Source organism: Colletotrichum orchidophilum (genome assembly GCF_001831195.1).
Source record: "Colletotrichum orchidophilum strain IMI 309357 chromosome Unknown Scaffold_43.1, whole genome shotgun sequence".
In the NCBI taxonomy this organism is placed as follows: domain Eukaryota; kingdom Fungi; phylum Ascomycota; class Sordariomycetes; order Glomerellales; family Glomerellaceae; genus Colletotrichum; species Colletotrichum orchidophilum.
Window position 1 is genome coordinate 175,711 of NW_019172999.1, and position 13,084 is coordinate 188,794.

At 52.2% G+C, this 13,084-nt stretch overlaps 3 protein-coding genes across 3 annotated transcripts; 1 reads left to right on the forward strand and 2 right to left on the reverse strand.

Moving 5' to 3' along the window:
• Positions 1-935: 935 nt before the first annotated feature.
• On the forward strand, positions 936-2,325 carry CORC01_05985 (uncharacterized protein; the record flags this gene model as incomplete). Its single annotated transcript, XM_022617627.1, has 3 exons — positions 936-1,376; positions 1,454-1,732; positions 1,858-2,325. The coding sequence occupies 3 exons, from the start codon at positions 936-938 to the stop codon at positions 2,323-2,325; spliced, it is 1,188 nt and encodes a 395-aa protein (XP_022475868.1).
• A 7,856-nt stretch (positions 2,326-10,181) lies between these two features.
• CORC01_05986 (uncharacterized protein) lies at positions 10,182-10,927 on the reverse strand (the record flags this gene model as incomplete). The annotated part of the gene is made up of 2 exons (XM_022617628.1): positions 10,182-10,788; positions 10,839-10,927. 2 exons carry the CDS (start codon positions 10,925-10,927, stop codon positions 10,182-10,184), a joined length of 696 nt encoding a protein of 231 aa, XP_022475869.1.
• A 1,214-nt stretch (positions 10,928-12,141) lies between these two features.
• On the reverse strand, positions 12,142-12,612 carry CORC01_05987 (uncharacterized protein; the record flags this gene model as incomplete). Its single annotated transcript, XM_022617629.1, has 1 exon — positions 12,142-12,612. The coding sequence occupies one exon, from the start codon at positions 12,610-12,612 to the stop codon at positions 12,142-12,144; it is 471 nt and encodes a 156-aa protein (XP_022475870.1).
• Positions 12,613-13,084: the final 472 nt, after the last annotated feature.

A 13,084-nucleotide genomic window follows, 5' to 3' on the forward strand; every position in this document is an offset into this window, starting at 1 on the left:
AGAAGAACCTGGAAGTGCACTACCTACCTATAGGTACTTCGCGGCTAGGTACGCGGTCAATCCTCAGCGTGCCTGAGACGCTACCTTTGGTACTTTTACATATTTCCCTCTCAGACAAACGACCAAGGTCCTCTTTACGCGTCTTGCCTGTGTGACCTGGGTCATTATCATATTGCACCCTAAGCCAGTCAACAACACGTTTGATTCCTCGCTCCTCCCCCCCCCCTTTTCCCCCTTGGTTAAAGGATATCTTGCGTGCTTGCTCACATTTCATACTTCTCCCTCGAATCCTCAAGGCCGACCCTGCTCTGCGACGTTGACACTGGATATCAAACATCAACAAATGTCGTGCTTTTATTTGTTTATTTAGGTGAAAAAAAAACGCACGGGCAGAGAGCAGTCCTGTCCAGTGGACTGGTTACGCATTTTTGTTGCTATAGCTGCACGCGGGCGAAAGTCGTTCTTCATTCGTTTACGGCTACGGCTCGCCCCAATTCCCAGCGCCAGCCACGAAACACGGTCCAGAGCTCGCTTGACAGTATTTTTGTAATTGGCAATTGAGTGGGAATAGCAACTTTCCCTCTCTTTCTCCCTCTATTTTCAGTGTCCCCCCCTCCGTGCCGCTTAGCTATCTTACCTTAAGGTACATTGGGCTTTAGCTAGACGCACCTGATCTGCCTCTCTCCAACCCTCCTCATCCCTCCCCTCCTCCACACCTCACCACACACTCAGGTCCCATCCCGTCAACACCTACCCACCTCCATTCACCACCACGAGGGTCCCGACCCCCCATCCTCCTCTCCCTCTCTTTCCCCCCCAATAACCTTGGCCTTTCTCGATCTTCAACGGTGGTACAGGAAGAACGAGAACAGAAAAGAAAACATACATACACGGTCTTTACACCCATCCACTCACGCACATTCACTACACAGATCATGAACCCCCCATCGCCGGCAAAGAGACGCGCCCTCGCGCCCCTGGACGCGAACGTGAACGCGATGTTGCCCACGAAGCTGCACAAACACTCCAAGCTGATGCAGCCCAGCTCGCCGCGCAAAAGCCCCGTCAAGGCTCTCAATCTCAAGAGGCCCCTCGCCGCCGTCGACATCTTTGACGAGAACGCCATCGGCCCCAACAAGAAGCACTGCCAGGAGCCCGCCTCTGCAGCGTCACTGCCTGTCACTGCTGCTGCTGCTGCTGCCGCCGCCGCCACCGCACCCGCATATGGACCTGAAGTTGCACCGGCACCTGCACAAGAGCTTGCTTTGGCATCGGAAGCTATTTCACCAGCCCTTGCTTCTGCATCCGGACCCGCACCAACTACCGCGCCCGCACAGACGGAGATGGACGTGGACGTTGAGCCCGACGCCATTGAGGTGAGATGAACCCCCGAAAAGTCGATGAACGGTATTTGCTGGAATCGGTATACTGATACGCTTGTCTTGCTCAACAGGACCAGAGCGAAGAATCAGAAGAGCAAAAACAAGACAGCGAACAACAACCACGACCCGAGATTCAGGGCGACGATGAACAGCAGGAACAGCAAGAAGATTCGCGGCACGAGACACCGCGAACCCGCTCCGTGTCCCCCGACACGTCGGCCGTGTTCGACACTTCCGCCATGGACACGTCCCAGAACACCACCATCCTCACCGAGCCCGACGCAGAGCAGGCTAGGACCCTGCCGCCGCCGAGGCCGAGAAGGTTATTGACCCGCGAGGAGGCGCGTCAGGTACGGACTGCCCCCAACCCTTCCACACGTCTCAGTACCACCCGGCTCGGGTGGTATTGGAGATGACATCCTGGGACGACGTTTGGAAAAACAAGATTGCTGACACTGATGGTCCGGTAATCCAGAAAGCCCAGATCCTGCGACTCAAGCTCGGGCTCGCAAACTACAAGCTTCAGACGGGACAGGAGAACGTGCCTCTCGATAGGCTGCAGGTGAAGCCGCGACCGGGGCAGCAGCAGCAGGAGACGAAGACGCAGACGCAGACGACGGAGAGGGCCCTGCCGAGGGTCACGGTACAGCCGCCTTCAAGCCGTGATGGGCCTCCCGAGAAAGAGGTTGGGGAGGTCGGGGAGACCAAGACCGCGAGGGAGTCTTCTGAACAACATCAGGAGTCTGAGGCCGAATTAGCGACGCAGCAGATACAGAAAGAGAGGGAAGCTCGGAATACGGGCAGCGTGCTGTCGCGTCTGGTGATGGGTGACATCAAGGCCGTGGACGACGATGAACCGACGAGGGCTGTTTCGGGTGGTGTCGTGAGCAGTCTGCTCAGCTTGGCGAGGGGGTCTTCTTCTTCTGTTTCTACTTCGTCATGACGCGTCGTCGGGGGGTGGGGAGCTTTGATTTGGGGGTTGGCGTGAAGGCGTTTGGCTTGCATTGCATTGCCGGTCGGCCCATCGTCGGTAGCAGGTTGCGTCGAACCTGTTTTATTTGCATCATGTCGTCGCAGCATACGGGTTGATGATACTACTGCTGCATTATCACGGACTCGCGAGGTGGGAGAGGGGGGCGGGCTTGATGCATCTGAAGTGGGATTGGAATACATCCCTCCGGATCGCCCCCCTTGAGAGGGAGGAGGGCTGATTCGTCTGAAAGTAATTGCTGGATATTGTATGCATCTCATGAAGGAAGATCTCCTAGTCCAGCCAAGATGCAGATAATTTGTCATTTTCGCTTGATGTCGAAAGCTACAACCTACAGCATGAGGTACGGCGTTAGGGGCGCCTTTTTTTTTTTTTTCATGAAAGCCAGAGCTAGAGCGAGAGCTAGAGCTGAAATGCTGGCGAATCTTTTATTTTATTTTCTTATGAAAAGTGGTGCAAAGTTGATTCCCCGTGTCGCTGCGGAACGAGTAAAAAAGCCTGCTTGTATGACTGAGGTGTGTGTGATGTCCCATGAGGTGAGGTACGGGTACCAGGTAACACGAAGTGTATTCATGGACGGAAGCGGGCAGGCCGGTCGGGACGGGACGGTCGCACAGCGGAGGTTGTCGAAGCGGGGCTTTCTGAAGGTTGGGTGGGGACCGGCGCTATGGGTTCGGTGCGGACGCAGACTCGGGAGTCGATTGTCTCCACTCTATTCATGGGGAATCGGCACATTTGACGTGATCCACATCGGTGGTCGGGTAGAGGCGTATATAACATGAGGTCAAGGCAGAGGACGGATGTTTAAGATAAGGGAATATGTTCATTGTGTTTGATGAGCGGTCTGGCCTGGAGACAGGCAACTCGTAAGTACCTTGGTAGGCTTAATACCTAATGTATCTTACCTTGCCAGATACGTAAGTGGCACGGGCAGGACAGCGAGGATCAATGGTAGTCGATGCATCAGGTCCAATAGAGGAGCAATAAATTGGTTGATGTAGCCGCCGATTCTACTTTTCCCTCAGTGAGCGAGCGGCGCCCTCTCCGCTGGTCAGGGAGGTGAGGATCAAATGGAGGACTTGCCTCTTTTCCTCGAGCCGGATATCAGTATCCATCGTCGCTTGCCTTTAAACAACGCGCTTAGAATAAATCATAACAAACAGACAGTGATAAAGGATTTTTTTTTTTTAAAGAAAAAAAAAAAGCCGCTATCTCTGAAGGGGGTACCTGCGACTAACGGCGCTGAAAAGTCGCATAATGTGGCAGACAACCAAGCCCGAAGCTTTGCTGCTCAACAATCAAAGTGGATGCCCCTGCTCAAATCTGTCAGATGCTTCTGTGAAGAGTCGTCGCTTGCTGACAGTATAGGCAAAGTCGCTGGTGCTTTTGTTTGCCTCAAACAATACTCATAGATGGAACACCCAGAGCTTCCCAGTACTTGGGACCACATTTGCAACGCGTTGTGAGAATTTTGTTGCCACTATTTTAGTATAGTCTCTCTTAAAGAACAGTCACTTTGCACCTTGGTCAACTGCGCTGCTCGTTCACCTGTTAGCAACGCTTGGCTCTTCCTTTGTCGAATTTGAGTAGAATCATGTGAGTTGGATCGTAGAATTACGCGGTTGTGTACTTGGTGTGTTTTGCTGTCGCTTGCGGTATGTATTGGAGGCAGCAGCACTTTGAATAGATATGTAAGATACCGATGCGTAAAGTAGGAAGAGTGTATGTCTGATGTAGAAGTGTTTTGATCAGTCGTGTACATATCTCTCGAGACTGAAGAAACGGGTCGAAACGGGTCTAGAAACATGCCCATGTAGCTAGGAGTGGGGGCCATCTGCCTCTCTCACCCTGTATTTCTCTATTGCGCATCTTAGTACGATCTAACAATCTATGTCAATGTTTTAACTCGATTCGAGGTCCACAGGTCTTTTATTTTGTAAAGTCATAGAGACGGCCGCACTTTCATGGTGCGTGACTTTTCGGTACGAGATGCTCATGATAACACACTGAGAGACATATGTATTCAGAGCTGAGCCCGTTACCAGAGGCAGACAGCGATGAAGACCCTCAACGAGCCGCATGGTACGTGGGGAGAGCATACCAACTTATCTACCTAAGTAAGCTTGATGATCTGTTGATTTGAGTGTGATTTGACTTGACGAGATAGGCCTAGAAGTCGTTGGGCGGCTTGAATTACGTTTTAAGCAAGTCTCGGGGGACAGTAAATGGCCAGCGGCATGTGTACACGCGGCTTAGGAGGGCCGCAGTGCTTCACTCTACGTCCGGCCGGACCTCTTGTTGGCGATGGTACGTCTGTAAATAGTATGAGGGTTTCTCAAAAGTCTCACACCTCCATCTGATCTTTACGTTCGGCGGCTATCACAGAAGCACGTTCAAGACACAAGATCTTTATCATACTACATCACCGCAAGATGAAAGCGAACATTCCTTCTTGCGATATGGGAAGCGCAGATCGACAGACTTTGTGTGCTGTGAATTGATCCGATTTGTGAGACAATTTCATGTTCGTTCACATTGTATTACTTGGGCGACAGATTCGACGTTTTGGATTATCGAGTGATTTTTTTCTGAGTAATGGCTGTGCGCTGGTGGTTTCCCTTATGAGCTGCCCTTGATACACGCGTCGACAGAGCGTTAACTCTCAGTATTTTGAGAGTGTATGAGCAGGTACCTAATTCAAGAAATTGCCACAATGTGTTCCTTTCATGCAAGATACCCGCCGGTGTTCGTTGTTTTGGTCGTTTTTTGAACTCGTCATTCTCGGAAACACTTTTCTCTGTAAATCAGACGGGTCTGTCAGTCAATGGTGTAGCAGTCTGATAGGACAGGCTTCTCCTCGGTTACACCGTTACAATAGACTGAAAATGACATCGTTGTGTTGAGATACAACCAGCTCGAAAGAAACAACGAGCGGGATATCAACGTGCGTTCTGGGTCTCGTCATCACGGGCAGCATCTTTTGTTGGGGCAATGTAGGCGGACACGCGGCTTGGACAAATGGCATCCATTAAAGCAGTCCATCTCTGAAACCCGTCGCATTTCTGGTCGTGTCCCCAGTTATATTCCTGATCGGGTACTCCGGAGAGGTTAGTGAGTTAAAGCTGGAGGCGTAGAGTAGTTGTTTGTCGGATACCTGCTAGAAGACACCGTGCCGTCGCACGTGGTGACGTCTCTTATGATGACGAAGTGAGCTTGTGCTCTTTCATTGATTATTACACTATAACGCCAGCGGTTGGGAGCTGGAAAACTTGAAACGGGCTTATGGCAAGGTAGATAATTCAGCATCTGCCGTCCTCAAATATAAAGTATGTACTCAAGTTTAATGTGGTGGCAATAATTAACCGCGTGTGGCAGAAGAGGCGCCATCGGTCATGTGGTCCCTCTATCACATGGAACTCATTCATTACGTGTGATTCAAGCCATATTTTGCCATCATGTCATCTTCGCAACCTCTTCCATATTTGACAGTTTGACAAGCAGGAGGAGCCCCACAATCATCTGCTCGGGGATCGGTTTAGGGATGGTGTTTCAGTTCGAAGGTACCTGAGGTCATAATGATCTTCAAGTCAATAAAGCTCGCTACGGATAAGCAACGTGCTAGAAGACACAATGCGAAAGGGAGGCAACCGCTCCAGGCAGGTACGGCATCGTTAGTTGATGAGGAAAAGTGGGACGAGGACATTGATTGAAGAAGTCAAACTTTTGAAAGCGTAAGTGTGAGAAGCTGCGAAAGGCAAGACAGAACATGGAAGGAACTGGGATGGTCAATATGATGAGAGAAACCTAATTGGAGAATTACTCCGAGTCCCGGGGATTTGTATTCGGGACTGCTCGCCGAAGGCAAGGCCCAGCGTCCTCCGAAGCCCGGATGCCCCACTCCGGGGACGGCGGCGGCGGCGGCATCACAAATCTAACTCATCCGTTATTCGTGCAATTCGCATTATGCGCGCTTTGTCGCATACATTTGATTTTAAAGTAGGTGGGCATTTGTTGAATGGCTTGGGAGAAAGCTAGATGATACCAGCTGTCAAGGGAAAGACCTTGGAGCTGAGATCCATCGCGCTGTGACGATACGCACATCCCCTCAGAAGTCTGGCATGTCATCTCGCAACCATCATATCCTCATCTTGAATATACTAGAACTCCTTATTCTGGTACCATAGACATTCGTTCCTTCCTGTCGAGTACCGGCGGAAGCCGAAAGAGGAGGTGGGGGCGATTGTAGTGTATCAGAACGATCTCCAACTCCGGACCGGTGACGACGTGTCGTTTGAGCTATTAGCTCAAGGGACTTTGAGCGGAAGGTATGCAATGAAAGCAGAAAGAGAAAGGTGAGATCTGAAGCTGCGCATCCAGGACGGCGTGAGACTGGTCCTCAAGCTCTCCGCCGCAGTCATGGACTCCACGCCCTTCAACAAGACGGCTGGTGGACCCGTGACGGTGTCATACCTTACCTCCGATCGCTGCGCTTCCCTCACCAGAAAGTTGTCATCAGGACCCACCAAGCCCAGGCACCAATCAAAGTCTCTGACAGAGGCGGCACACGGTAGCAATGTACTGCACTAACAGTGCACATCGCCGCCTTGGATCGGAGCACGTCGACGACTTTGAGAAGAGCGTTCTTTGTGATTAAAATCGGAGTTGCATTATATGCTTTTACAGATGGTGCGTTGCGTACCTGGACATGTGCGCAGTTGCTGCGCCGCAGCGTCGCGTGGTGTCGGACCGAGCTCTAGGTGCCTGGCTAGGGTACATAGTCCAGAATTTGTCAAAAGTTAAGAAAGCCCCTGTAGCCAAGTGGTGAAGGCGCCGTTCTTATAATTACATAATCAATGTGAGAAATGCGGAGGTCGTGAGTTCGATCCTCACCAGGAGCAAATTTTTGGAAACCTGTCCAAGTTTGATTTTATTGTTTGTTCTCTGGCACGTAATGAGCTGGGCAATTAACACGGCAAGCAAGGAATGACTTGCTTGGTTGGGTTTTGTCGGCAATCTACTGACTCTATCTACTCAGGCCTGCCTGACTGACTGTGCTCTTCCGAAGTTTGACAGAAGGGAGACGAGGCATAGATAGAGCCTGTTGCTCCGACCAGACTGGGATACGAAATGTCCTTTAGTACTTTGGGCCTTATTACGGTGAGTCTGTTCTATCATCGATCGGCTGGCTGAGTGAGAATGAAGAAGCCTGGCTTTTGCTCACATTACGGGACTGCTCTCATCAACGCGGTCTCTTCCAACTCTTCGATTCATGCAAAAGCCGCGAAGGGGAGGAAGCGAGGGACGAATATGCAATGTTGAAGAGATACGAGGTCTCTCTTACTACAGAGGGTGAAGCATTTAGCTTATTGCATGGGAGGGGATTGAATACTAGCGGGGTCTTCTTGTCTCTCTCATGCGCTCAAGTCTCAACCTCGTGCTCAACTCCAAACAAGGGACATCCATCCTGGCAGCCTGCTGAAGGGGCCGGAAAAGCTCAATCCCACGAAGCAGTTCCAAGAAGCTTGACAGTTAGACCAATCTATGTGGACTAGTCGATGCGGGTTCTCCGTTCTACACTACTAGGCTTCGATCGCAGTCCATGATTATTGAACAGACCATCGAGCCAGGTTGGCCTAGAAGTAAGTGTTCCATGACTCGGGGAGGAAGGCTTGTCCAAACGCCCGCTGGAAATAACCTTTTGCCATCGTCTAGGGATCCTTGGGAGAGGAGAGGCGAGGATGAGGAGTAAGTCTTCCGACATGGCTCGACAGCATAGATTAGTGGGAGGCTGCATTGTTCTACTAGTATAAAGGCATGATGCTACGATGCACTGTCTGATGTAGGTGAAAGCAGGACGTTGCCCCTTTGAAGGTATGGTCGAACACGAGGTCGAGAGACTCACTCGCCTCTGATGAATTTCTCTGTTGACGACAATTCAAAGCACATACAAAATACCCCAATAGGTCCCACGTGTCGAAAACCCATGACCATGACGTCTTCTGAACAAACTCGGAGTGACATGCTGCAGAGCAAAAGCCTGAGCTAATAAGGGAAACGAGGGACCCAAGTTGCGAAAAGCGTCGCGACGACAGACTTCGTGTTCGCATCACGCTGAGTTCTGTCACCCACTTTAAGCTTATCCCTAATTTGTAAAGCTAGAGAGTTTCTTCAACGTCCTGCAGTTTGTGATTATTGAAATAGTCGAATCAATCCTGTTCCCTCAGAAATGAGTCCATCACGTTAGGGCAAGGAACCACAAACAGACATGGCCGGGTTCTCATGCCCACAACACACTCAGCAGTCGTTTCATACCGCCCGGCCACCCGACTACTGGAGGTCATCTACCGCTCACCTGACGAAGTGGCGTTGATGTGTGTGAGAAGAAAGACGTAAAAATTGAATCAGAAAGAAGGGTAAAAAAAAGTAAAAGTAAACGGCTGTTAGTGAAGCAGCAAGTGTCGGAGGCAAAAGAATTGACCAGCCTGGGGGTCGAACCCAGAATCTCCTGATTACACGTTCCTGTGAGGGAGTCGTAGTCAGACGCCTTGCCATTGGGCCAACCGGCCACTGAACGACCGAAGAAGTCGAAGGAGTGGAAGCCCGATGCTTGGAAACTTCCATTGCAGAATCTGCTTGTATTCTGTAGTGCGCGGGGTGCGGGTTTAATGGGTCGGTGAAATTTCTTCTTCATGCGCGGGAGAAGGGGGGGCGAAGTAGCTAATTCGGTGGGGATGTACGTACGACATGGTGAAAGAGAAAGCAGGTGAAAGGGAAAAAGTGGACTTACCTCGTGGACAGTGGGCTCAGACAGGGAAAGCTTCATTTGACCGTGTCGAATCGTGGAAATGAGATATTGATTGGTTGTCGGTGTCCAGTGCCACCGGGTGGAGTGGCCGGAACACTCGGACTCGAGTCGGGAGTTGGGCCAAAATATCAGGGCGACTTGCAAAGTTACGAGGGGGGACTTGAGGTGGGAACCACGAAGAGGAACAGACCAGCATGAGGTTGACCGTGTGCCGAGCTGCGCTTGCTGGCCAAGTTTTTGTTGGACTCGATTTCAGCCATTCGGAAAACCTCACGAGAGAGGGTTGCATTCAATCTGTCGATCAGGGCGCCGGAGAGATTGGGTCCCGTCGCTCTTAAACTTGGCCTTGCATGGTGATTAGGGAGCGAGGGGGTGAGGAAAGAAGTTGGGATGGCCACAACGCATATAGAATATGGCCTGCATATCCGTCGGTGGTGGTGTGGTGGTGGGCAGGGACCATAGTGAAACATGTTTCCTTGGGTCCAACCCATGAAACGGGGCAAAAGGATTCCTTGATGAGAGCCGCGGCATCATAGCGCCAAAACATTGATCTCACAGCCGCATCACCATCTGTGATCATGTGGGAAACATCTTTGACCACTCACAGTCACCGCGACGAAGGAGAACCCAAAAGATGGGAATAAACGTCTGACGCTTGGATTGCTCGTTGTGGCTATGTCTGCACCTCCGCACTCCGGCCACAACCCCTAACTCATCCAGACGTCTCAATTACAGCCCGAGACTGCTTTTGAGCCATGAGGACGAGCCCACGGACTGACCACCGCTGAAAAAGGGTCTCCAAGGGGATTTGGGTTGCCCACTTCTTATACGGCTGAACCTTTTTGCCACCATATGTGTTTGGCCCTGTGAAATCGCCATTACTGCGCATTGTCGTAAACCTCGTGAACCGGATCAAGCAACCAGCACCAGTGCTGATTTTCTATCCATTAACCTCTCCGACCACAGCTAACTGAGAAATAACTCAGCTACCGTTATTCTTGCCCTAAGCTGCGGGAATCGCAGGAGCAACAGGGGCAGGCGCGACGGCAGCCGGCTGAGCGGGGGTAATGGGCTTGGCGGCGGCGGCGGCGGGTGGAGGGTTGGCGGCGGGCGCGGCGGCAGGAGCCTTGGGGGCAGCGGCAGGGGGAGCGGCGGCAGGAGGAGCAGCAGCAGGAGGAGCAGCAGCAGGAGGAGCGTTGCCCTTGCCCTTAGCAGCAGCACCACCGGCGGGAGCAGCGGGAGCAGCGGCACCCTTACCCTTGCCGGCGGCAGGGGCAGCGGGAGCGGCAGCCTTCTTCTTAGCGGCACCGGCGGCGGGAGCAGCGGCCTTGCCCTTAGCCTTTGCGGGAGCAGCGGCCTTGGCCTTCTTCGCAGCCTTCTTGGCCTTCTTAGCCTTCTTCGCCTTCTTGCCCTTCTTACCCTTCTTGCCCTTCTTGCCCTTCTTCTTCTTAAGCTGGCGGGCCCTCAGGGGGACAGCATTCTCCTCGACCTCAATGTCGGCGATCACACCGCTGGTGGTCTCGACGCCGGCGAAGGAGGGGACGGAGATGTCGCGAGCCTCCTTGCGCTCCTCGCGGTCCTCCAAGTGTTGATCATAGTTGTTTTGATAACTGCGGGAGTTAGCCAACGACTACTACAAAGGGTATATTCAATGACCTACCTGACAGCCCTGCTATCGATATCGGCGGGAGCACTGCTGACGCTAACGATCGTCGAGGCGAGAAGGAATCCGAATGTAAGGAATCTCATTTTGATGGACTGAAGTGAACCGAAATGGATGAAATATTAGATTGTTCTGTGTGAATGTTGAACCGAAGTTACCGTTTCCAAGGGAATGTCTGTATTAAATTTGATACTGTGAGGCCTGCCGTCGATCCGGACAATTTTTCTCCTTGAGCAGAGGAATCAGCCAGATCTTTATGTACTCACTCGCCTTTCGTCCCAAATCAGGGTCCCCAATTCGACTATGTGGCGTGAGGCGGAACATGTCGAGACAATGTGGCCGAGGGTGCCTGAAACCAATCTAGCAGGACAGATGTCAATGTGCTAGGCGCTGAGCCACCACCCATGGACCAAGAGATAATTGCAGATATTCCCATCCGCATCGCAATCAGCATGGCAATAGCGTTGAGTCAGGCCAACCGCAGAGAGTGGTTTCGGGACTCGGTCCGTCGTCGTCCCAAGTCCCTTACATCCAGACCTTCAAAAGGGTAAGGTGCTCGAGGCAACCGAAACTCTGTTCCCTCGTCCGATGTCTTCAGTCCCACAACCTTTTCGTGCCATGCCGCGCGAACCAGGGCCACCCACAGACTTTGTAAGGTTATTCATGCTTGATTCGGAACTAAAAGGTCGCCCCTTACCAGTCTCAGGAATAAGCATTGGGGATCCGGCGAGAATTCCACACGATTAACCACCACCGTGGGTGACCTGCCTGGCTCGTGCCCCCCCTCCAATCCCTCGTCGCATTTTCACGTTTGAGGTCGGAAAACTTTGTTGAATCCCCCTGATCCCTTTGGTGATGTGGTTGGGCCGGAGCTGCAGAACACAGCAAGGGAGGCGAGCAAGGTCAAACCGCCTCAAACCGCCTCGCTTCGTTCCACCCTGCTCGTCGTCTTCTCGACACCATTCGTTACATGGTTACCCACGACTCAATCCGAAAATGATGAGATTCGATAGGCTGGTGGATTAAACGCTTCCCAAGTAGGATTACGCATCTTTCTTGACGTTCTCGAGAACTGCTGATATGCACAATTGACAAATGACCAGGGCATGGCGACGGGGGAAAAAAAAAAAGAAGCATACAACTGTAAATTTGACAGCCCCTTGTCCTTGAACTCTGATTCAGCTCCGGATATCGTGTCCACCGAGAAGATTCAAGGAAATCCGCGATGCGAGTGAATAGACTTAGGTACAGCATGCCGTCGTCGGTGTTCGTTTGCCAGTCAAGCTTTTTGACACGGCGCTTAGAAGCCGAAGAGCCGTACAGCTTCAAGTAGCAGATGCAGCCACAAAGCTGCCGAAATGCTGAACCACTGATCCAGACAGGAAATCGAACGTCGTGTGGGCTGGGTAACTCGCGCGATCCGCAGATCCCACCCCGCGGGGAAGAAAAGGGGGCCCAATCGTGGGCGTTCGGGCCCCGGGCTAGTATCAGAAGCGCGGTAGTGTGTAGGAGAAACCCGGTAAACGGCTTTGCGCTCAGCCCAGAGAGGCCCCTTGCCGCAAGAAAGCCTGGACCGCACCACGCAAAACCTCGACTGGGCTGTGTTCTCTTGGAGTATCACATGAGTCGATGTCGAGAGGTCAAGAAATGCACCGGCTAGGGCCGAGGCGTCCAGGGCGAGGAGGCCCTGGAGGCTGAGGAACCGATGCCTTCCAAGGAATCTGCAGATCTCCTGTTCCATAATCTTTCTCGCGCCTGATATCGGTTGCATGTTGGTCACAACTCTTGGCATCCCCGGATCCCTGGATCCATCGCAGATCAATTGGTAGGTATTTGGAAAGAATCGTTCGCAACTTGAGACACAGGCCACACTGCGGCCCCTCGGGTCCTATTTTGGAAGTTTTAGACATGAGCCGCTTGATTCAGAGACAAGTTTTACCGGAGTCGTGGGCACTCTGGGAGACGAAGTGAGCCATGTCGCAGCCGAGTCCCAAGAGGTAACCCAATCGCTCCCACCGGGACGACGAACGATTTCCGCTCGAGACCCATTTCAGGAATCCTGCACCGTCTGTTGATGAGTCCAGTCAGTTTGACAACGTCCATGAGGCAATTGATAACGAGGGCGGCATGGACTGATGTGGCCGGGGACGGCGACTTTCGCTCGTGGTGGCTGTCCAGCAGGCAAAACAGTGCCCGCCTCGTCGCAAATCTTTCCGAATGAAGAAGGGCAGTCATCTGACTGG